Source organism: Scyliorhinus torazame, chromosome 14, assembly GCF_047496885.1.
Source record: "Scyliorhinus torazame isolate Kashiwa2021f chromosome 14, sScyTor2.1, whole genome shotgun sequence".
Taxonomy (NCBI): domain Eukaryota; kingdom Metazoa; phylum Chordata; class Chondrichthyes; order Carcharhiniformes; family Scyliorhinidae; genus Scyliorhinus; species Scyliorhinus torazame.
This window is the reverse complement of record NC_092720.1, coordinates 82,264,809-82,288,111: the sequence shown is the minus strand read 5'-3', so window position 1 is coordinate 82,288,111 and position 23,303 is coordinate 82,264,809. Positions and strand designations below refer to the sequence as shown.

Sequence of the window (23,303 nt, the reverse complement as noted above, 5' to 3'; positions counted from 1 at the left end):
GATGGGGTCCGTGCCGGGAAGGGGGTTGGGGTCCGGGACGGGGGATGGGGTCCGTGCCGGGGAGGGGGATGGGGTCCGTGCCGGGAGGGGGATGGGGTCCGTGCCGGGGAGGGGTAATGGGGTCCGTGCCGGGGAGGGGGATGGGGTCCGTGCCGGGGAGGGGGATGGGGTCCGTGCCGGGAGGGGGATGGGGTCCGTGCCGGGGAGGGGGATGGGGTCCGTGCCGGCAAGGGGGGTGGGGTCCGTGCCGGGGAGGGGGATGGGGTCCGGGACGGGGAGGGGGATGGGGTCCGGGACGGGGAGGGGGATGGGGTCCGGGACGGGGAGGGGGATGGGGGGGGGGGTCCGTGACGGGGAGGGGGATGAGGGATAAATCAAACCACCTTTCAATCAGCGTCAACCAGTGCTCAAGGTTTACGCCGACCAGCGTGGTGGTGGGTGACGGCCTGGGGGGTTGGCCGCTGGAGAGGCGATGGCGTGGCCGCAGTCTGAATGTGTGGGGGAGAGGTGTGTGTAGGGTTTTGTTTGTGCGTGTGCGGCGGGGAAGGTGGTTAGAGTGGGCTTGGCTCCGGGGGAGTGCCGGGAGGGGGGGTGAGTGCCGGGGAGGAGGATGGGGTCTGTGCCGGGGAGGGGGATGGGGGGGGGTCCTTGCCGGGGAGGGGGATAGGGTCCGTGCCGGGGAGGGGGATGGGGTCCGTGCCGGGGAGGTGGATGGGGTCCGTGCCGGGGAGGGGGATGGGGGAGGGGAGCCGTGCCGGAGAGGGGGATGCGGTCCGTGCCGGGGAGGAGGATGGGGTCCATGCCGGGGAGGGGGATGGGGATGGGGTCCGTGCCGGGGAGGAGGATGGGGTCCGTGCCGGGGAGGGGGATGGGGTCCGTGCCGGGGAGGGGGTCCGTGCCGGGGAGGGGGATGGGGTCCGTGCCGGGGAGGAGGATGGGGTCCGTGCCGGGGAGGAGGATGGGGTCCGTGCCGGGGAGGGGGACGGGGTCCGTGCCGGGGAGGAGGATGGGGTCCGTGCCAGGGAGGAGGATGGGGTCCGTGCCGGGGAGGGGGATGGGGTCCGTGCCGGGGAGGAGGATGGGGTCCGTGCCGGGGAGGGGGATGGGGTCCGTGCCGGGGAGGGGGATGGGGTCCGTGCCGGGAAGGGGGTTGGGGTCCGGGCCGGGGGGATGGGGTCCGTGCCGGGGAGGGGGACAGGGTCCGTGCCGGGGAGGGGGATGGGGGGGGGGGGGTCCGTGCCGGAGAGGTGGATGGGTCCGTGCCGGGGAGGGGGGTGGGGTTCTTGTCGGGGAGGGGGTCCGTGCCGGGGAGGAGGATGGGGTCCGTGCCGGGGAGGGGGATGGGGTCCGTGCCGGGGAGGAGGATGGGGTTCGTGCCGGGGAGGATGATGGGGGGGTCCATGCTGGAGAGGGGGATGGGGTCCGTGCCGGGGAGGGGGATGGGGTCTGTGCCGGGGAGGAGGATGGGGTTCGTGCCGGGGAGGGGGATGGGGTCCGTGCCGGGGAGGGGGATGGGGTCCGTGCCGGGGAGGGGGTTGGGGTCCGTGCCGGGGAGGGGGGTTGGGGTCCGTGCCGGGGAGGGGGGTTGGGGTCCGTGCCGGGGAGGAGGATGGGGTCCGTGCTGGGAGGAGGATGGGGTCCGTGCCGGGGAGGGGGATGGGGTCCGTGCCGGGGAGGGGGATGGGGTCCGTGCCGGGGAGGGGGATGTGGTCCGTGCCGGCAAGGGGGATGGGGTCCATGCCGGGGAGGGGGATGGGGTCCGTGCCGGGGAGGGGGACGGGGTCCGTGCCGGGGAGGGGGATGGGGGGGGTCCATGCCGGGGAGGGGGATGAGGGATAAATCAAACCACCTTTCAATCGGCGTCAACCAGTGCTCAAGGTTTACGCCGACCAGCGTGGTGGTGGGTGACGGCCTGGGGGGTTGGCCGCTGGAGAGGCGATGGCGTGGCCGCAGTCTGAATGTGTGGGGGAGAGGTGTGTGTAGGGTTTTGTTTGTGTGTGTGCGGCGGGGGAGGTGGTTAGAGTGGGCTGGGCTCCAGGGGAGTGCCGGGAGGGTGGGGTGAGTGCCGGGGAGGAGGATGGGATCTGTGCCGGGGAGGGGGATGGGGGGGGTCCTTGCCGGGGAGGGGGATAGGGTCCGTGCCGGGGAGGGGGATGGGGTCCGTGCCGGGGAGGTGGATGGGGTCCGTGCCGGGGAGGGGGATGGGGGGGGGGGGGGGGGGGAGTCATGCCGGGGAGGGGGATGGGGTCCGTGCCGGGGAGGGGGATGGCGTCCATGCCGGGGAGGTGGATGGGGTCCGTGCCGGTGAGGGGGATGGGGTCCGTGCCGGGGAGGGGGATGGGGTCCGTGCCGGGGAGGGGGATGGGGTCCGTGCCGGGTAGGGGGTTGGGGTCCGGGACGGGGGATGGGGTCCGTGCCGGGGAGGGGGATGGGGTCCGTGCCGGGAGGGGGATGGGGTCCGTGCCGGGGAGGGGTAATGGGGTCCGTGCCGGGGAGGGGGATGGGGTCCGTGCCGGGGAGGGGGATGGGGTCCGTGCCGGGAGGGGGATGGGGTCCGTGCCGGGGAGGGGGATGGGGTCCGTGCCGGCAAGGGGGGTGGGGTCCGTGCCGGGGAGGGGGATGGGGTCCGGGACGGGGAGGGGGATAGGGTCCGGGACGGGGAGGGGGATGGGGTCCGGGACGGGGAGGTGGATGGGGGGGGGGTCCGTGACGGGGAGGGGGATGAGGGATAAATCAAACCACCTTTCAATCAGCGTCAACCAGTGCTCAAGGTTTACGCCGACCAGCGTGGTGGTGGGTGACGGCCTGGGGGGTTGGCCGCTGGAGAGGCGATGGCGTGGCCGCAGTCTGAATGTGTGGGGGAGAGGTGTGTGTAGGGTTTTGTTTGTGCGTGTGCGGCGGGGAAGGTGGTTAGAGTGGGCTTGGCTCCGGGGGAGTGCCGGGAGGGGGGGTGAGTGCCGGGGAGGAGGATGGGGTCTGTGCCGGGGAGGGGGATGGGGGGGGGTCCTTGCCGGGGAGGGGGATAGGGTCCGTGCCGGGGAGGGGGATGGGGTCCGTGCCGGGGAGGTGGATGGGGTCCGTGCCGGGGAGGGGGATGGGGGAGGGGAGCCGTGCCGGAGAGGGGGATGCGGTCCGTGCCGGGGAGGAGGATGGGGTCCATGCCGGGGAGGGGGATGGGGATGGGGTCCGTGCCGGGGAGGGGGATGGGGTCTGTGCCGGGGAGGAGGATGGGGTTCGTGCCGGGGAGGGGGATGGGGTCCGTGCCGGGGAGGGGGATGGGGTCCGTGCCGGGGAGGGGGTTGGGGTCCGTGCCGGGGAGGGGGGTTGGGGTCCGTGCCGGGGAGGGGGGTTGGGGTCCGTGCCGGGGAGGAGGATGGGGTCCGTGCTGGGAGGAGGATGGGGTCCGTGCCGGGGAGGGGGATGGGGTCCGTGCCGGGGAGGGGGATGGGGTCCGTGCCGGGGAGGGGGATGTGGTCCGTGCCGGCAAGGGGGATGGGGTCCGTGCCGGGGAGGGGGATGGGGTCCGTGCCGGGGAGGGGGACGGGGTCCGTGCCGGGGAGGGGGATGGGGGGGGTCCATGCCGGGGAGGGGGATGAGGGATAAATCAAACCACCTTTCAATCGGCGTCAACCAGTGCTCAAGGTTTACGCCGACCAGCGTGGTGGTGGGTGACGGCCTGGGGGGTTGGCCGCTGGAGAGGCGATGGCGTGGCCGCAGTCTGAATGTGTGGGGGAGAGGTGTGTGTAGGGTTTTGTTTGTGTGTGTGCGGCGGGGGAGGTGGTTAGAGTGGGCTGGGCTCCAGGGGAGTGCCGGGAGGGTGGGGTGAGTGCCGGGGAGGAGGATGGGATCTGTGCCGGGGAGGGGGATGGGGGGGTCCTTGCCGGGGAGGGGGATAGGGTCCGTGCCGGGGAGGGGGATGGGGTCCGTGCCGGGGAGGTGGATGGGGTCCGTGCCGGGGAGGGGGATGGGGGGGGGGGGGGGGGGAGTCATGCCGGGGAGGGGGATGGGGTCCGTGCCGGGGAGGGGGATGGCGTCCATGCCGGGGAGGTGGATGGGGTCCGTGCCGGTGAGGGGGATGGGGTCCGTGCCGGGGAGGGGGATGGGGTCCGTGCCGGGGAGGGGGATGGGGTCCGTGCCGGGTAGGGGGTTGGGGTCCGGGACGGGGGATGGGGTCCGTGCCGGGGAGGGGGATGGGGTCCGTGCCGGGAGGGGGATGGGGTCCGTGCCGGGGAGGGGTAATGGGGTCCGTGCCGGGGAGGGGGATGGGGTCCGTGCCGGGGAGGGGGATGGGGTCCGTGCCGGGAGGGGGATGGGGTCCGTGCCGGGGAGGGGGATGGGGTCCGTGCCGGCAAGGGGGGTGGGGTCCGTGCCGGGGAGGGGGATGGGGTCCGGGACGGGGAGGGGGATAGGGTCCGGGACGGGGAGGGGGATGGGGTCCGGGACGGGGAGGTGGATGGGGGGGGGGTCCGTGACGGGGAGGGGGATGAGGGATAAATCAAACCACCTTTCAATCAGCGTCAACCAGTGCTCAAGGTTTACGCCGACCAGCGTGGTGGTGGGTGACGGCCTGGGGGGTTGGCCGCTGGAGAGGCGATGGCGTGGCCGCAGTCTGAATGTGTGGGGGAGAGGTGTGTGTAGGGTTTTGTTTGTGCGTGTGCGGCGGGGAAGGTGGTTAGAGTGGGCTTGGCTCCGGGGGAGTGCCGGGAGGGGGGGTGAGTGCCGGGGAGGAGGATGGGGTCTGTGCCGGGGAGGGGGATGGGGGGGGGTCCTTGCCGGGGAGGGGGATAGGGTCCGTGCCGGGGAGGGGGATGGGGTCCGTGCCGGGGAGGTGGATGGGGTCCGTGCCGGGGAGGGGGATGGGGGAGGGGAGCCGTGCCGGAGAGGGGGATGCGGTCCGTGCCGGGGAGGAGGATGGGGTCCATGCCGGGGAGGGGGATGGGGATGGGGTCCGTGCCGGGGAGGGGGATGGGGTCTGTGCCGGGGAGGAGGATGGGGTTCGTGCCGGGGAGGGGGATGGGGTCCGTGCCGGGGAGGGGGATGGGGTCCGTGCCGGGGAGGGGGTTGGGGTCCGTGCCGGGGAGGGGGGTTGGGGTCCGTGCCGGGGAGGGGGGTTGGGGTCCGTGCCGGGGAGGAGGATGGGGTCCGTGCTGGGAGGAGGATGGGGTCCGTGCCGGGGAGGGGGATGGGGTCCGTGCCGGGGAGGGGGATGGGGTCCGTGCCGGGGAGGGGGATGTGGTCCGTGCCGGCAAGGGGGATGGGGTCCGTGCCGGGGAGGGGGATGGGGTCCGTGCCGGGGAGAGGGACGGGGTCCGTGCCGGGGAGGGGGATGGGGGGGGTCCATGCCGGGGAGGGGGATGAGGGATAAATCAAACCACCTTTCAATCGGCGTCAACCAGTGCTCAAGGTTTACGCCGACCAGCGTGGTGGTGGGTGACGGCCTGGGGGGTTGGCCGCTGGAGAGGCGATGGCGTGGCCGCAGTCTGAATGTGTGGGGGAGAGGTGTGTGTAGGGTTTTGTTTGTGTGTGTGCGGCGGGGGAGGTGGTTAGAGTGGGCTGGGCTCCAGGGGAGTGCCGGGAGGGTGGGGTGAGTGCCGGGGAGGAGGATGGGATCTGTGCCGGGGAGGGGGATGGGGGGGTCCTTGCCGGGGAGGGGGATAGGGTCCGTGCCGGGGAGGGGGATGGGGTCCGTGCCGGGGAGGTGGATGGGGTCCGTGCCGGGGAGGGGGATGGGGGGGGGGGGGGGGGGAGTCATGCCGGGGAGGGGGATGGGGTCCGTGCCGGGGAGGGGGATGGCGTCCATGCCGGGGAGGTGGATGGGGTCCGTGCCGGTGAGGGGGATGGGGTCCGTGCCGGGGAGGGGGATGGGGTCCGTGCCGGGGAGGGGGATGGGGTCCGTGCCGGGTAGGGGGTTGGGGTCCGGGACGGGGGATGGGGTCCGTGCCGGGGAGGGGGATGGGGTCCGTGCCGGGAGGGGGATGGGGTCCGTGCCGGGGAGGGGTAATGGGGTCCGTGCCGGGGAGGGGGATGGGGTCCGTGCCGGGGAGGGGGATGGGGTCCGTGCCGGGAGGGGGATGGGGTCCGTGCCGGGGAGGGGGATGGGGTCCGTGCCGGCAAGGGGGGTGGGGTCCGTGCCGGGGAGGGGGATGGGGTCCGGGACGGGGAGGGGGATAGGGTCCGGGACGGGGAGGGGGATGGGGTCCGGGACGGGGAGGTGGATGGGGGGGGGGTCCGTGACGGGGAGGGGGATGAGGGATAAATCAAACCACCTTTCAATCAGCGTCAACCAGTGCTCAAGGTTTACGCCGACCAGCGTGGTGGTGGGTGACGGCCTGGGGGGTTGGCCGCTGGAGAGGCGATGGCGTGGCCGCAGTCTGAATGTGTGGGGGAGAGGTGTGTGTAGGGTTTTGTTTGTGCGTGTGCGGCGGGGAAGGTGGTTAGAGTGGGCTTGGCTCCGGGGGAGTGCCGGGAGGGGGGGTGAGTGCCGGGGAGGAGGATGGGGTCTGTGCCGGGGAGGGGGATGGGGGGGGGTCCTTGCCGGGGAGGGGGATAGGGTCCGTGCCGGGGAGGGGGATGGGGTCCGTGCCGGGGAGGTGGATGGGGTCCGTGCCGGGGAGGGGGATGGGGGAGGGGAGCCGTGCCGGAGAGGGGGATGCGGTCCGTGCCGGGGAGGAGGATGGGGTCCATGCCGGGGAGGGGGATGGGGATGGGGTCCGTGCCGGGGAGGAGGATGGGGTCCGTGCCGGGGAGGGGGATGGGGTCCGTGCCGGGGAGGGGGTCCGTGCCGGGGAGGGGGATGGGGTCCGTGCCGGGGAGGAGGATGGGGTCCGTGCCAGGGAGGAGGATGGGGTCCGTGCCGGGGAGGGGGACGGGGTCCGTGCCGGGGAGGAGGATGGGGTCCGTGCCAGGGAGGAGGATGGGGTCCGTGCCGGGGAGGGGGATGGGGTCCGTGCCGGGGAGGAGGATGGGGTCCGTGCCGGGGAGGGGGATGGGGTCCGTGCCGGGGAGGGGGATGGGGTCCGTGCCGGGAAGGGGGTTGGGGTCCGGGACGGGGGATGGGGTCCGTGCCGGGGAGGGGGACAGGGTCCGTGCCGGGGAGGGGGATGGGGGGGGGGGGGGGTCCGTGCCGGAGAGGTGGATGGGTCCGTGCCGGGGAGGGGGGTGGGGTTCTTGTCGGGGAGGGGGTCCGTGCCGGGGAGGAGGATGGGGTCCGTGCCGGGGAGGGGGATGGGGTCCGTGCCGGGGAGGAGGATGGGGTTCGTGCCGGGGAGGATGATGGGGGGGTCCATGCCGGAGAGGGGGATGGGGTCCGTGCCGGGGAGGGGGATGGGGTCTGTGCCGGGGAGGAGGATGGGGTTCGTGCCGGGGAGGGGGATGGTGTCCGTGCCGGGGAGGGGGATGGGGTCCGTGCCGGGGAGGGGGGTTGGGGTCCGTGCCGGGGAGGGGGGTTGGGGTCCGTGCCGGGGAGGAGGATGGGGTCCATGCTGGGAGGAGGATGGGGTCCGTGCCGGGGAGGGGGATGGGGTCCGTGCCGGGGAGGGGGATGTGGTCCGTGCCGGGGAGGGGGATGTGGTCCGTGCCGGCAAGGGGGATGGGGTCCGTGCCGGGGAGGGGGATGGGGTCCGTGCCGGGGAGGGGGACGGGGTCCGTGCCGGGGAGGGGGATGGGGGGGGTCCATGCCGGGGAGGGCGATAGAGGGATAAATCAAACCACCTTTCAATCGGCGTCAACCAGTGCTCAAGGTTTACGCCGACCAGCGTGGTGGTGGGTGACGGCCTGGGGGGTTGGCCGCTGGAGAGGCGATGGCGTGGCCGCAGTCTGAATGTGTGGGGGAGAGGTGTGTGTCGGGTTTTGTTTGTGTGTGTGCGGCGGGGGAGGTGGTTAGAGTGGGCTGGGCTCCAGGGGAGTGCCGGGAGGGTGGGGTGAGTGCCGGGGAGGAGGATGGGATCTGTGCCGGGGAGGGGGATGGGGGGGTCCTTGCCGGGGAGGGGGATAGGGTCCGTGCCGGGGAGGGGGATGGGGTCCGTGCCGGGGAGGTGGATGGGGTCCGTGCCGGGGAGGGGGATGGGGGGGGGGGGGGGGGAGTCATGCCGGGGAGGGGGATGGGGTCCGTGCCGGGGAGGGGGATGGCGTCCATGCCGGGGAGGTGGATGGGGTCCGTGCCGGTGAGGGGGATGGGGTCCGTGCCGGGGAGGGGGATGGGGTCCGTGCCGGGGAGGGGGATGGGGTCCGTGCCGGGGAGGGGGATGGGGTCCGTGCCAGGGAGGAGGATGGGGTCCGTGCCGGGGCGGGGGATGGGGTCTGTGCCGGGGAGGGGGATGGGGTCCGTGCCGGGGAGGGGGATGGGGTCCGTGCCGGGGAGGGGGATGGGGTCCGTGCCGGGAAGGGGGATGGGGTCCGTGCCGGGGAGGGGGACGGGGTCCGTGCCGGGGAGGGGGACGGGGTCCGTGCCGGGGAGGGGGATGGGGGGGTACGTGCCGGGGAGGTGGATGGGTCCGTGCCGGGGAGGGGGGTGGGGTTCGTGTCGGGGAGGGGATCCGTGCCGGGCAGGAGGATGGGGTCCGTGCCGGGGAGGGGGATGGGGTCCATGCCGGGGAGGGGGATGGGGTCCGTGCCGGGGAGGAGGATGGGGTTCGTGCCGGGGAGGAGGATGGGGGGGTCCATGCCGGAGAGGGGGATGGGGTCCGTGCCGGGGAGGGGGATGGGGTCCGTGCCGGGGAGGGGGATGGGGTTTGTGTCGGGGAGGGGGATGGGGTCCGTGCCGGGGAGGGGGATGGGGTCCGTGCCGGGGAGGGGGATGGGATCCGTGCCGGGGAGGGGGATGGGGTCCGTGCCGGGAGGAGGATGGGGTTCGTGCCGGGGAGGAGGATGGGGGGGTCCATGCCGGAGAGGGGGATGGGGTCCGTGCCGGGGAGGGGGATGGGGTCCGTGCCGGGGAGGGGGATGGGGTTTGTGTCGGGGAGGGGGATGGGGTCCGTGCCGGGGAGGGGGATGGGGTCCGTGCCGGGGAGGGGGATGGGATCCGTGCCGGGGAGGAGGATGGGGTTCGTGCCGGGGAGGGGGATGGGGGGGTCCGTGCCGGAGAGGGGGATGGGGTCCGTGCAGGGGAGGGGGGTTGGGGTCCGTGCCGGGGAGGAGGATGGGGTCCGTGCTGGGGAGGAGGATGGGGTCCGTGCCGGGGAGGGGGATGAGGGGATGGGGTCCGTGCCGGGGAGGGATGTGGGGGTGGGGGGCAAGTGAGTTGGTCCACCTGGCCAGGTGCCAGCCTCCAACAGTCGGATCCATGCGGTCCATGCCATCTGGCTGGGGGGAGGAGGGGGTATGGGCAATGATGACAAGCCGTCGTTCCCCCCCCCCCTCCCCCCCCCCCCCCCCCCCCCCCCCCCCCCAGGCCGTCACGTTTTCTGATCAGCCAGCGATGTTGGCCGACGTAGCGGCAGCCGCTCATGTCTATGTTGCCCTGGATGAGGAGGAGGAGGAGCGTGCCAGAGAGCCGGCGCAGGCTGCCGCAGAGGGGCAGGCGGCAGCCGCCCAGGCTGGAGGGACACCTGACCGACAGGACGAGGAGGGGGAGGAGGACGTCGCAGCCCCACGGCAACGGAGGCACCCGAGGGCGCCCCCGTGTGTACCGGCCCCGGCAGTCATACAGGACCTCACGGACCGGGAATGCAAGAGGAGACTCCGGATGAGCTGGGAAACCGTGGCACACATCTGCCACCTGCTGGCGCACCTGTCACCGCGTGGCACTGGCGGGGGACACCCTCTCCCCGTGTCCGTCAAGGTTACGGTGGCCCTGAACTTTTATGCAACGGGGTCATTCCAGGCACCGAGTGTGGACCTGTCCGGCATATCGCAGACATCGGTGCACCAGTGCATCCGGGCAGTGACAGACGCCCTATATGCCATGGCGCACCGCTACATCCGCTTCCCTGTTGACCGGGCCAGCCAAGATGCCCGGGCCGTGGGCTTCTCTGCCGTGGCCGGGTTCCCCATGGTCCAGGGCGCGATTGATGGGATGCACGTCGCCGTGCGGCCACCTGCAGATAACAGGGCCGTGTTCACCAATAGGAAGGGGACCTATTCGGTGAACATACAGGTGGTCTGCGACCACCGCATGATGATCCTGCACGTCTGCGCCCGTTACCCGGGCAGTGTATACGACTCATACGTGTTGTCGCGGCCATACATCACCGGCATGTACGAGGGACGCCATCCCCGGCTGAGGGGCTGATTGCTGGGCGACAGGGGCTACCCATTGCGATCGTGGCTGATGACGCCTATACGGAGGCCACAAAATGAGGCGGAGAACCGCTACAATGATGCCCATGTAGCGACAAGGGGAGTGATAGAGAGGTGCTTTGGCGTGCTGAAGATGCGTTTCAGGTGCCTGGACCTCTCTGGGGGCGCCCTCCAGTATCGGTCAGATAGGGTCGGCCGCATCATTGTGGTGTGCTGCGTCCTGCACAATATAGCCCAGCAGAGGGGCGATATGCCGCAGGCAGAGGAGGGCGGAGTGGAGGAGCAGCAGGAAGAGGTGCAGTCCTCCCAGATGAGGGGGATGGGGGCAATGGTCAGGGCAGACCGGCTAGACACGGGCGGGTGGCTGTCCACCGTTACCGGCTGGGCCAGCGGGCACGGGACAGGCTGATAGCCGCCCGCTTCACTGACTAGATGGGCGTGGGAATCGGGTAGTATGGCCAAAGACCGCACACCATGGCAACAGTCGAGCACCCACACCCCCCACCCATCCACCCACCCAGCACCCACACCCCCCTCCCCAACCCCACCCACCCCACCCGCATGCACACCACCCCCCCATTGCCGATCCACCTGCGGCACAACGGCCGGGCTCACACAGTTGCGGGTGGACGCGTGTCTATTGCAGGCCATGGAGGATGATGACAACCCGCCCTGCGATGAGCTCCTGGCTCCACATCGTTGGACTATGTCTGACAGTATGTCCACAGTACCACCATCCACCCGGACCATCCCTGCATGCGGCTGTGCCCCTCCAGCGCCGACACACACACACTCCCACAGTCTTCCCATCAAGTCCCTTCACCCATCCCCACCCAGCACCCAAACAAAAAGAACATTCCCCAAACGCAGCAAACACAGCAACCATCCCCCCACGACAAACCCTCAATCTGAGGCCAACTTTTCAGTCCGTATGAAGCTCCATGCCTCGTCAGGCATTTCGAAGTAGTGGTACCGATCCTTGAACGTGACCCACAGTTGCGCTGGCTGCAGCATACCGAACTTCACCCCCTTTCGATGGAGCACCGCCTTGGCCCGATTAAAACCGGGGCAAAATTCTCCGTTATCAGCGCAAAGTCCGCCGACAAAAACGGCGCAAATCCCACCTGCATCACGCCGCCCCAAATGTCGCAAAGTCTCCGGCCCGGAATGGGCTAGCAGTGACGTGACGCTATCCGCGCTGGCTCACGTGGTTCACGCCATGCGGCGTCATACACGCCGCACGGCATGACGGCTCATTAAGGACGCGCTGCTCCCCCACCCAACCAGAACACCCGACCGGATCGGTACCACTACTTCGAAATGCCTGATGAGGCATGGAGCTTCATACGGACTGAAAAGTTAGACTCCGATTGAGGGTTTGTCGTGGGGGGATGTTTGCTGTGTTTGCTGCTTTTGGGGAATGTTCTTTTTGTTTGGGTGCTGGGTGGGGATGGGTGAAGGGACTTGATGGGAAGACTGTAGGAGAGTGTGTGTGTCGGCGCTGGAGGGGCAGACCCCCACGAGGGAAGAGGGGGAGTGGAGGCCCGGGGATGGGGAATTGGGGTAAGGCCGCAAAGGGAGCTGCGCCAGAGGGGGCGGGGCCGGATCAGGAAAGTGCGGGCTTTTTCCCGCGCTGGAGAGGGACGGGGGTGGGGGGGTCGGGATGGGTGGTGCTGGGCGGGGGCGCACACTGACTGCCAGGGAGTGGAGGGGGGATTCTCACACTAGGGGGGGGGGGTCGTTGGAGTGGTGGGAGGGGCCGGAGTCAGCAGGAGTTAGCTGACTTGCGGGAGTGTTACGGGGGGAGCAAAAGGGCTGGATGTGGATCTAGCGGGGGGGAGGGGGGTGGGTAAAGGCAGGGGACAGGGTTGCTGCTGCATTAGCCAAAGGGGAATTGGAAGTAGGAGAGGTGGTCAGGGCGGGGGCACACCGTCTGGGGGACTGGAGGGTGCGGGAACGTGGCTGGCCTAGAAAAGGAGATGGCTAGTCGGTGGGGGGGCGGGGGGGGGGACAGCCCCCCAATCCGGCTGATAACTTGGAATGTGAGGGGCCTGAACGGGCCGGTCAAGAGGGCCCGGGTGCTCGCGAACTTAAAGGGACTGAAGGCAGATGTGGTTATGCTTCAGGAGACGCATTTGAAGGTGGCAGATCAGGTTAGGCTGAGAAAGGGATGGGTAGGACAGGTGTTCCATTCGGGATTGGATGCGAAGAACAGAGGGGTTGCAATACTAGTGGGGAAGCGGGTGTCGTTTGAGGCAATGAATATTGTTGTGGATAGTGGAGGTCGATATGTGATGGTGAGCGGTAGGCTGCAGGGGGTGCGGGTGGTACTGGTAAATGTGTATGCTCCGAATTGGGATGATATTTATGAAGCGCATGCTGGGTCGGATTCCGGACCTGGAGGTAGGAAGCTTGATAATGGCAGGGGGGGGGGGTTTCAACACGGTGCTGGACCCAGCATTGGATCGCTCTAGGTCCAGGACGGGTAAGAGGCCGGCTGCGGCCAAGGTGCTTAGGGGATTTATGGACCCGATGGGAGGAGTGGACCCATGGAGGTTTGTCAGGCCCCAGGCCAGGGAATTTTCATTCTTTTCCCACGTCCATAGAGCCTACTCCCGGATAGATTTTTAAATTCGGAGCAGGCGCTAATCCCGAAAGTGGAGGGAACGGAGTACTCGGCCATAGCCATCTCAGACCACGCCCCGCACTGGGTGGAGCTGGAGTTGGGGGAGGAGAGGGGCCAGCGCCCATTGTGGCGCCTGGATGTGGGACTGTTGGCGGATGAGGTGTGTGGGCGGGTGCGGGGGTGCATTGAAAGGCATTTGGAGGCCAACGACAACGGGGAGGTGCAGGTGGGGGTAGTCTGGGAAGCGCTGAAGGTGGTGGTTAGGGGAGAGCTAATCTCCATTAGGGCCCACAGGGAGAAGAGAGAGGGGAGGGGGAGGGAGAGGTTGGTGGAGGAGATTTTAAGGGTGGACAGGAGATATGCAGAGGCCCCCGAGGAGGGGCTACTCAGGGAGCGACTGATCAGTTCGACCTGTTGACCACAGGGAAAGCAGAGGCACACTGGAGGAAAGCGAAGGGGGCGATGTATGAGTATGGGGGGGAAGGCGAGTCGGATGCTGGCACACCAGCTTCGTAAGAGGGAGGCAGCGAGGGAGATAGGTGGAATTAAGAATAGAGGGGGGATTACGGTGCGGAGTGCGGTGAGAATAAATGAGGTATTTAGGGACTTTTGTGGGGATTTGAACAGATCTGAGCCCCCAGCGGGGGAGGAGGGGATGCGACGATTCTTGGATCAGCTGAGGTTGCCGAGGGTGGAGGAGCAGGAGGTGGTTGGTTTAGGGGCGCCAATAGGGCTGGAGGAGCTGGTTAAAGGATTGGGGAGCATGCAGGCGGGGAAGGCCCCAGGGCCGGACGGTTTCCCGGTCGAGTTTTATAGGAAGTACGCGGATCTGCTAGGCCCGTTGCTAGTGAGGACTTTCAATAAGGCAAGGGAGGGGGGGACCTTGCCCCCGACAATGTCCTGGGCGCTGATCTCTCTGATCCTGAAGCGGGACAAGGACCCACTGCAGTGTGGGTCGTATAGACCGATCTCACTCCTTAATGTGGATGCTAAGTTGCTGGCGAAGGTGCTGGCTACGAGAATTGAGGACTGTGTCCCGGGGGTGATTCATGAGGACCAGACAGGGTTCGTAAAGGGCAGGCAGCTAAATACTAACGTGCGGAGGCTCCTCAACGTGATTCTGATGCCCTCGGTGGAGGGAGAAGCGGAGGTCGTGGCAGCTATGGACGCTGAGAAGGCTTTTGACCGAGACGAGTGGGAGTATCTTTGGGAAGTGTTGCGGAGGTTTGGGTTCGGGGAGGGGTTTATCGGCTGGGTCAGATTACTATATAGAGCCCCGGTAGCAAGCGTGGCTACGAATCGGCGGACGTCGGAGTACTTTCGGCTGTACCGAGGGACGAGGCAAGGGTGCCCCCTGTCCCCCTTGCTGTTTGCACTGGCAATTGAGCCCTTGGCCATGGCACTAAGGGAGTCCAGGAAATGGAGGGGACTGGTCCGTGGGGGAGAGGAACATCGGGTGTCACTCTATGCGGACGACTTGTTGCTGTATGTGGCAGACCCAGTGGAGGGGATGGCGGATGTCATGCGGATCCTAAGAGAGTTTGGGGACTTCTCGGGGTATAAGTTGAATGTAGTGAAAAGTGAGCTCTTTGTGGTGGATCCGGGGGATAGAGAAGGGGGATAGATGACCTGCCGCTGAAAAGGGCGGAAAGGAGCTTTCGGTACTTAGGGATCCAGGAGGCTGGGAGTTGGGGGGCCCTGCACAAACTCAATTTGGCGCGGTTGGTGGAGCAGATGGATGAGGATTTTAAAAGATGGGATGTGCTGCCACTCTCGCTGGCGGGCAGGGTGCAGTCGGTTAAAATGGTGGTCCTCCCGAGGTTTCTCTTTTTGTTCCAGTGCCTTCCCATTATGATTCCCAAGGCCTTTTTCAAACGGGTAAGCAGGAGCATCATGGGTTTCGTGTGGGCAAATAAGATCCCGAGAGTAAAGAGGGTGTTTCTGGAGCGGGGTAGGGACAGCCGAATTTGTGCGGATACTATTGGGCAGCCAATGTGCCGATGATCCACAAGTGGGTAATGGAGGGAGAGGGGGCAGCGTGGAAGAGGTTGGAGATGGCGTCCTGTGTGGGTACGAGCCTGAGGGCGCTGGTGATGGCACCGCTGCCGCTCTCGCCGACAATGTACGCCACGGGTCCGGCGGTGGCAGCAACGTTGAAGATCTGGGGGCAGTGGAGGTGACACAGGGGCAAGGTGGGAGCCTCGGTTGGGTCCCCGATTCGGGAGAATCATCGGTTCGTCCCGGGAAGGATGGATGGGGGATTTCGGAGCTGGCATCGGGCAGGGATTAGGAGAATAGGGGACCTGTTCATAGATGGGACGTTTGCGAGCTGGAGGAGAAGTCTGGGTTACCCCCGGGAAATGCTTTTAGGTATATGCATGTGAGGGCGTTTGTGAGACGGCAAGTGAGGGAATTCCCGCTGCTCCCAGCACAGGGGGCCCAGGACAGGGTGATTTTGGGTGTATGGGTTGGAGAGGGCAGGGTCTCGGCGATCTACCAGGAGCTGAAAGAAGAGGAGGAGGCCGCGGTAGAGGAGTTAAAGGGCAAGTGGGAGGAGGAGCTTGGGGAGGAGATAGATGAGGGTCTGTGGGCTGATGCCCTGAGTAGGGTTAATTCTTCCTCCTCTTGCGCCAGGCTCAGCCTAATACAATTCAAGGTTGTTCACAGAGCGCATATGACAGGGGGGAGGATGAGTAGGTTCTTTGGAGTGGAGGACAGGTGTGGGAGGTGCTCGGGGATTCCGGCAAATCATGTCCACATGTTCTGGTCGTGCCCGGCACTGGAGGGGTTTTGGAGGGGCTTTGCGAGGACTATGTCCAAGGTGGTGAAAGTCCAGGTCAAGCCGAGTTGGGGGTTGGCACTATTTGGGTTAACGGACGAGCCGGGAGTGCAGGAGGCGAAAGAGGCCGGTATCCTGGCCTTTGCGTCCCTGGTAGCCCGGCGGAGGATCTTGTTATTGTGGAAGGACGCGAAGCCCCCCAGTGTGGAAGCCTGGATAAATGACATGGCAGAGTTCATTAAGCTGGAGAGGATAAAGTTTGCCTTACGAGGGTCTGTGCAGGGGTTCTTCAGGCGGTGGCAACCGTTCCTAGACTATCTCGTGGAGCGTTAGAAGGTCAATAGCAGCAGCAACCCTAGGGTGGGGGGTGGGGGTGGGTTCTGTTGGGGGGGGAATGGGGGTGGGCGGGGGGCTTCCCTACGAGTACCTTTAAATGTCATATGGGGGGGCTATTGTACATGGGGAAACCCAATGTAAATGTTTTGTACAATGCACAATGTTTAATTACTGTGTTTGTATTTCTTTTATCTTCTGTTATTGGGGGGCGGGGGTTGTCATAAATTGTGTTGGAAAACTTGAATGAACATATTTTTAAAAAACAAAAAACATTCAGTTGCTGAGAGACACTAAAATTGTTGATGCCGGGTGGGAGAGTGAGAGGATCAAATGACTACATTTAGTGGTCCAATGCGGGGTAAAATAACTAACTTCCACGACAGTCACGGATATGGGGCGTCATTCTGCGACCCCCCAGCGGGTCGGAGAATGGCCGTTGGCCGCCATGAATCCCACCCCCGCCGGTTGCCGAAGTCTCCGGTACCGAATGAGCCGAAGTCCCGCCGATAAATTGCCTGTCCCGCCGGCGTAAATTAGAGTACCTATTTACCGGCGGGACAAGGCGGCGTGGGCGGGCTCCGGGATCCTGGGGGGGGCGCGGGGCGATCTGACCCCGGGGGGTGCCCCCACGGTGGCCTGGCCCGCGATCGGGGCCCACCGATCCGCGGGCGGGCCTGTGCCGTGGGGGCACTCTTTCCCTTCCGCCTCCGCCACGGTCTCCGCCATGGCGGAGGCGGAAGAGACTCCCTCCACTGCGCATGCGTGGGAAACTGTCAACGGCCGCTGACGCTCCCGCGCATGCGCCGCCCCGACATGTCATTTCCGCGCCAGTTGGCGGGGCAACAAAGGCCGTTTCCGCCAGCTGGCGGGGCGGAAATCCCTCCGGCGCCAGCCTAGCCCCTCAATGTTGGGGCTCGGCCCCCAAAGATGCGGAGCATTCCGCACCTTTGGGGCGGCGCGATGCCCGTCTGATTGGCGCCGTTTTGGGCGCCAGTCGGCGGACATCGCGCCGTTTGGGGAGAATTTCGCCCATGATTGCTGATGGGAATTGCTCACCACAGAGCCACAAGGCCCACTGAAACTTTACTCTGCATTGCACACACACACTATTGAGAATTCTGTGAAGTAACATGCTGTCTGCGGGAAACCAGGCATAATCCTGGACTATTTCATTTAATTATTTACCTTTGTGTACCCGGCTTAGACAGTGCTCAAGTCTTGATTGCATGCATTACAATAGTTGTTTTGCTGTCTTATTGCATTCTGAAATGATCTACAGTGTTTTGGTGTTCCACTGAAATTGCTTAATTCTTGTGACAAAATTATTCAATTTTTTTCACAAAACATTTTTTGAAGTGCGCCCACAAACCATATTGGGCAAGGAATCACATCATTATCACCACCCAAGGTACATCTGCAAGGGAAAGTTCAAACATAAAGGTAATTAGATATCAAATAGCTCTCCTGGCCAATCAAGGATTTATTTTCATATAACTTAGTAGTCTGAGATTTGAGTTATTCAGTCAAAAAATGTAAACATTATCCAGCAATTCAGCCTGACAAGCTGCAATCGCAGTGAACATAAATCTTTGGGGGCAATTAAAGCGAATTGCCAACTTGGGCGTCATTCTCCGACCCCCCGCCGGGTTGGAGAATCGCCGGGGGCTGCCGTGAATCCCACCCCCGCCGGTTGCCGAAGTCTCCGGTACCGGATATTCGGCGGGGGCGGGAATCGGTCCGCGCCAGTTGGCGGGCCCCCCCCCGCTCGATTCTCCGGCCCGTATGGGCCTAAGTCCCGCCGATAAATTGCCTGTCCCGCCGGCGTGGATTAAACCACCTTTTGAACGGCGGGACAAGGCGGCGCGGGCGGGCTCCGGGGTCCTGGGGGGGGGCGCAGGGCGATTTGGCCCAGGGGGGTGCCCCCACGGTGGCCTGGCCTGCGATCGGGGCCCACCGATCCGCTGGCGGGCCTGTGCCGTGGGGGCACTCGTTCCCTTCTGCCTCTGCCACGGTCTTCACCATGGCGGAGGCGGAAGAGACTCCCTCCACTGCGCATGCGTGGGAAACTGTCAGCGGCCGCTGACGCTCCCGCACATGCGCCGCCTGGGGATGTCATTTCCGCGTCAGCTGGTGGGGCAACAAAGGCCGTTTCCGCCAGCTGGCGGGGCGGAAATTCCTCCGGCGTCGGCCTAGCCCCTCAATGTTCGGGCTCGGCCCCCAAAGATGCGGAGTTTCAAGGAAATCCTTGCAAAATTACAATTGAGGACCATGGGGACATTCACCATTGTGGATGATTCACTTTCGCTGCGGGAACAATATTGTGGAACAAAGGGAAGTTAAAATCTCCTTGATCTGCCTGCATCTTCTAAATCCTGCCATATTGTTCTATTTTTGTAAACCTGCTGCATTTATATTCCCTCTCCTCCTCCAGTACCACCATAATCTCAATCATTAGATAGATATCCAGTCATGGCCACTGTGAGCATTCACGTGACCAGAAGATTTTAGTACTCATTGCTATCCTCCCACTACCTACTCTTTATGTATATTAAATTCTGCAAAATATTAATTTTTCAACATATTTTTAGAACTGCAGAATCCTACAACAGTGGATTCTTGGCCTCTGAGGTGAAGACAGTGACAACAGTGGCTTTCAATTTTTTAACAGGGTAAACTTTGTCTCAGCCAATGGTATAAAGCAACTGGTATCAGATTGGCCACCTGTTGTACACAATGCCTGTTATTTAATTCCATTGACTGAAATGGAACTGAACTTCAGCTGCTGTGTATAACAGTCGGCTGATCCATATCGCCTGACTTGCACCACTGCACAGCATTAATTATTACCTCAATGTCTTTCAAGTAAAAAAAAATTCTAAAACACTTCACTGCCACCAATGTTGAGATCAAGAGATAAACACGCACAGAAAGATTGTGCCAGACCGTAGTCCACCCAACTAGCCTGAAAGGCCACACCAGAAAAAAAACCATGCTTGCAATCATGGCCCAAAGCACATGTACGTGAAAGGTAAATGGACAAATGAAACAAATGAAATGATAGTATGACTGAATGTTTCCTTACCTTCTTTACCTTTTTTGTGTTCATTTCTTTCTTTTTGAAGTGATTTTTCTAATCTCGATCTGTGTTCATAAACAACTGTAAGAAATAACCAGTAGTTCAAGGTAAGCTCATATGGTCAAGTATTCATCTTCTATTCGGATCTCAGACTTTACACATGCCCAAAATGGTTCTCTCTAACAAGTCTGCAAATGGTGAAAGTAACACTAATTTTGTTTCATCAACCATTCCACATTTTGGAAAGGACATTGGCAAATTCAAAATATTAAAAATCTGACAATCTTTAAATTACCCATTTATAGGCTTGAAAGAAAATTGTTTCACTTTTTTAAGTTTATTACACTATTGGCAACTGTATATATCACAACTGTACAGCAATTACAGGAAATCCTTTCCCTCGATGTACTGCTGAAGTAACAGACATTAATTTATTTTATTAATATGTGACGTCGAAAGCAACTGTGTATAAAAGCATGATGGATTTCAGTGGTGATAATCATTTTGGCAAATTTTCTTTCGCCCCTATATGCAGTTTCCAAATAAAACTTTTGTAATGCAATAGTTCCTTAATAAGAGTAATTAAATTAACCACAAGAAAGAACTAATGGACAGCAATTTCAACTCTTAAAATCAAGCAACTTTCTGAACCATAGATGAGGGTATAATAATAATAATCTTTATTGTCACAAGTCGGCTTACAGTAACATTGCAATTAAGTTACCGCGAAAATCCCCTAGTCGCCACATTCCGGTGCCTGTTCGGGTAATAAAGCACATTAATGAGGCACATTTGGATAGTGTCCACGCATTTGCACCCGACCATCTAGAAATTATGCTCAGCAGTCTGGTATTGTTACAATATGGTCCCATATCCCAGCAAAGGGATATTAAAATACTTGGGACACCCATTGGAAGGGCGTGGAGGATCTGAAAGGAAGTCTAAGTAATGGCTTGCAAGGGAGGAGGGTGGGGGAGAATCTGAACCGACTGCCCCCTATTTTCCTGCTGGTTGTTTCCTCGCTTCTAGGCTCCTACTCCACTGGTTAGCGATCTGTCTGGAATAGATCCCTAATTGAGTATGACAGCACGGTAGCACAAGCGGAACGCACTGTGGCTTCACAGCGCCAGGGTCACAGGTTCGATTCCCTGCTGGGTCACTGTCTGTGCGGAGTCTGCACGTTCTCCCTGTGTCTGTGTGGGTTTCTTCCGGGTGCTCCGGTTTCCTCCCACAGTCCAAAGACGTGCATGTTAGGTGGATTGGCCTTGCTAAATTGCCCTTAAGCGTCCAAAAAGATTAGGAGGGGTTAGTGGGTTACGGGGATGGGGTGGAAGTGAGGTCTTAAGTGGGTCGGTGCAGACTCGATGGGCCAAATGGCCTCCTTCTGCACTGCATGTTCTATGACATCGTGTTACCCACTTATGGTTCCCATAAGCTTCAGGCAGATGTACTTAATGCAGCCAGAAAACAGAAGTAATGTTGAGATTTCTGACTACACCTATGATCCCATCAGCAACAATGCTGCAAAATATTTCTGGGTTACGGGATGAGGCAGAATTCCCCGAACACCGCCCTTGTCCCCACAAAATTTGGTGTGAGCACAAATACAGAATGGAAATCCAATGGAAACAAGTTCCCTCCCAATTTCCTGTCCCTCTGTTCCAAGTTTACAAGATAAAGTAGACATGTACACAATCCAAAACAAACTCAGAATTTCTCAATTCATATCTTCAAAATGGCAAGTTTTAAATTTTAATTATTCACAGAATGTGAGCATATCTGGAAAGGCTAGCATTCATTATCCAATTCTAATTGCCCTTGAGCAGTTACTCGGGTGCCAATCAAGCGGGCTGCTTTGGCCTGGGTCATGTCGAACTTCATGAATATTGCAGTTGCACTCATCCAGGCAAGTGGAGATGCCATGCCAATCCTGACTTAAGCCTTGTAAGATGGGGACAAGCTTGCAAAGTCAGAATGAACGTTAGTCTCTGCAGAATTCTCAGCCTTTGACTTGTTCTTGTAGTCACAGCATTTATATGGTGTGTTCAGTTAAGTTTCTGATCACTTGTGGCCCCAGGATGTTGGTGGTGCAGATTTAATTATCAAATGTAATGATGTTGAATGTCATGGGGAGAGGGTAAGATTCTCTTTTGGTCATTACCTGCCACTTTTGTGACCACTTATCAGCCCAAACAAAAGGTACAGTTCTTGTTGCATAAAAGCATGGACTGCTTCAGTATCTTGGGAGTTTCAAATAGTGCTGAACACTGTGCAATCATAAGAAACATCTCCACTTCTAAAATGTTGCAGGAAAGGTCACTGATGAAGCAGCTGAAGATGGTTGGACCTAGGACACTATCCTGACGAACTCCTAGTGATGACTTAGTGGGGCTGGTTTAGCACAGGGCTAAATCGCTGGCTTTTAAAGCAGACCAAGGAATGCCAGCAGCACGGTTCAATTCCCGTAACAGCCTCCCCGAACAGGCGCCGGAATGTGGCGACTAGGGGCTCTTCACAGTAACTTCATTTGAAGCCTACTTGTGACAATAAGCAATTTTCATTTCATTTCATTTTTATGGGTGATTGGCCTCCAACATCCATAATAATCTTCCTTTATTCCCATTGACTTCAATTTTGTTGTGTCTTCTTGATGTTAATGACTCAAAGGTTGCCTTGATCTCAAGAACTGTCACTCTCACCTCACCTTAGGAATTCAATTCTTTTGTTCATGTTTGGAGCAAGGATGTCATGAGGTCTGGAGCCAAGTGACGCTGGCAGAAACCAAACCGTGCATTAGTAAACAGATTACTGGTAGGTAAGTGCAACTGTCAGTCACATATTCTTTCACTTTGCTGATGATCAAGAGTAGACTGATGGACTGGTCGTTGATGGAATGGATGTATCCTGCATTTTGTGGACAGGACATAGCTGGGCAATTTTCCACATCATCGGTTAGATGCCAGTGTTGTAACTGTACTGGAACATAGGGGGCGTAGCTAGTTCTGGAGTACAAGGGCACAATTCTCCCGATCGGAGACTAAGTGCTCCCACCAGGGGGAAGACAGTAGTGATTCCCGATGGCATGTGCCATTCAATGACACTTAGAAATAATTTCACCCTCAACTGGGTTTTCAATGTCATTCAATTGCACGCCTGGACCTGAGAGAGGCAGGACATAGTGTCTCTGCCATGTTCCACTCCTCAGAGACTCCAATCCCTCCCTTCAGTCCCCCACCCCACCCCGATTTCATCCCTCCTTCAGGCACCGTCTCTTGGCAGTGTCAATCTAGCACCTTGCAGTCCGAGGGGTGGCAAGGGGGTAAGATCCCTCTCTACAATTACCTTCAGGGTACAGAGCGGACTCCTTTATGGGAGGTGGGGATCAGGGGGGCCTGTGCTGTCCTGGAGGGGCTCAGGTCAGGGGTCTTTCCGGGGATGGGGATCGTTTAACTGCCCTTCCTATCTGCAGCCTTTCAACCCTTTAAACAGTCTGTCAGTATCTCAAAAATACAGTTCAGTGATAATAAAACGTTTCCATTTGTACAGCAAATCCTTTTAAACAGTCTGTCAGTATGCCAAGTTCTAAGATCTGTGTGACGAAGGTAAAAGTATTTCCTTTAATGTGGTGGAAACCTTTGAAGTGCTTTTTTACAGTCCATTTCATTGCCCTCCAACTTTTTCTAGCCTGTTTGTATGCCTAGAGGTTTTGAACTGCATTTTTTATATTCAATTTCACAGGCTGTTGTCTTTTACCAGCTTTCTGATTGACAGATCCAGGCAGTTTCAATTAAAGGATTAAGATTGTTTATTTATATAGTTCTGCAGGGATCCACTAACTCAGAGGAGCAGCTGTTTTTCTAACTGCTGTTTTTTTTTTAAATAGGCTGTCTCCTTGTTCTCAGCACCTGGAAACTTTTGACAAATGCAATGTGTAGATTAGGGCTTACATCATATGCTGGAGTCATATTTTGTCTATTAGCTGAAGAACGAAAATGGCTTGAGAGAATTTACATCATTTCCAGAGAATTACAATAACACCCACAGCTGGAGGCATTTATTTCTGCCCTTACACATCATTAGTTCATGTAACCTTTTTCATGAGTGCTCACAATAATACCTTTTAGCACAGTAATTTCCTTCCCAGAATCTGCAGCAATTACACTGATTGTGGTTTTGTATGACAATAAATTTATACAGGGTGCTTATGTAGGTCAGTATAGCATCACTTCTCTATGACATTGAATTCAGAC

General features: G+C 61.2%; 1 protein-coding gene across 3 annotated transcripts in view; it reads right to left on the bottom strand.

The window, feature by feature from the left end:
• The window catches only part of golim4a (golgi integral membrane protein 4a), a 215,393-nt gene that overhangs the window by 146,974 nt on the left and 45,116 nt on the right, over positions 1-23,303 (bottom strand). For 2 of the 3 annotated variants that reach the window (XM_072474426.1, XM_072474429.1), the window contains exon 2: positions 19,060-19,134. In XM_072474426.1, coding sequence (XP_072330527.1) covers positions 19,060-19,134 — 75 coding nt within the window. The remainder of the gene's footprint in view (positions 1-19,059; positions 19,135-23,303) is intronic. The other variant, XM_072474428.1, reaches the window with a different exon arrangement.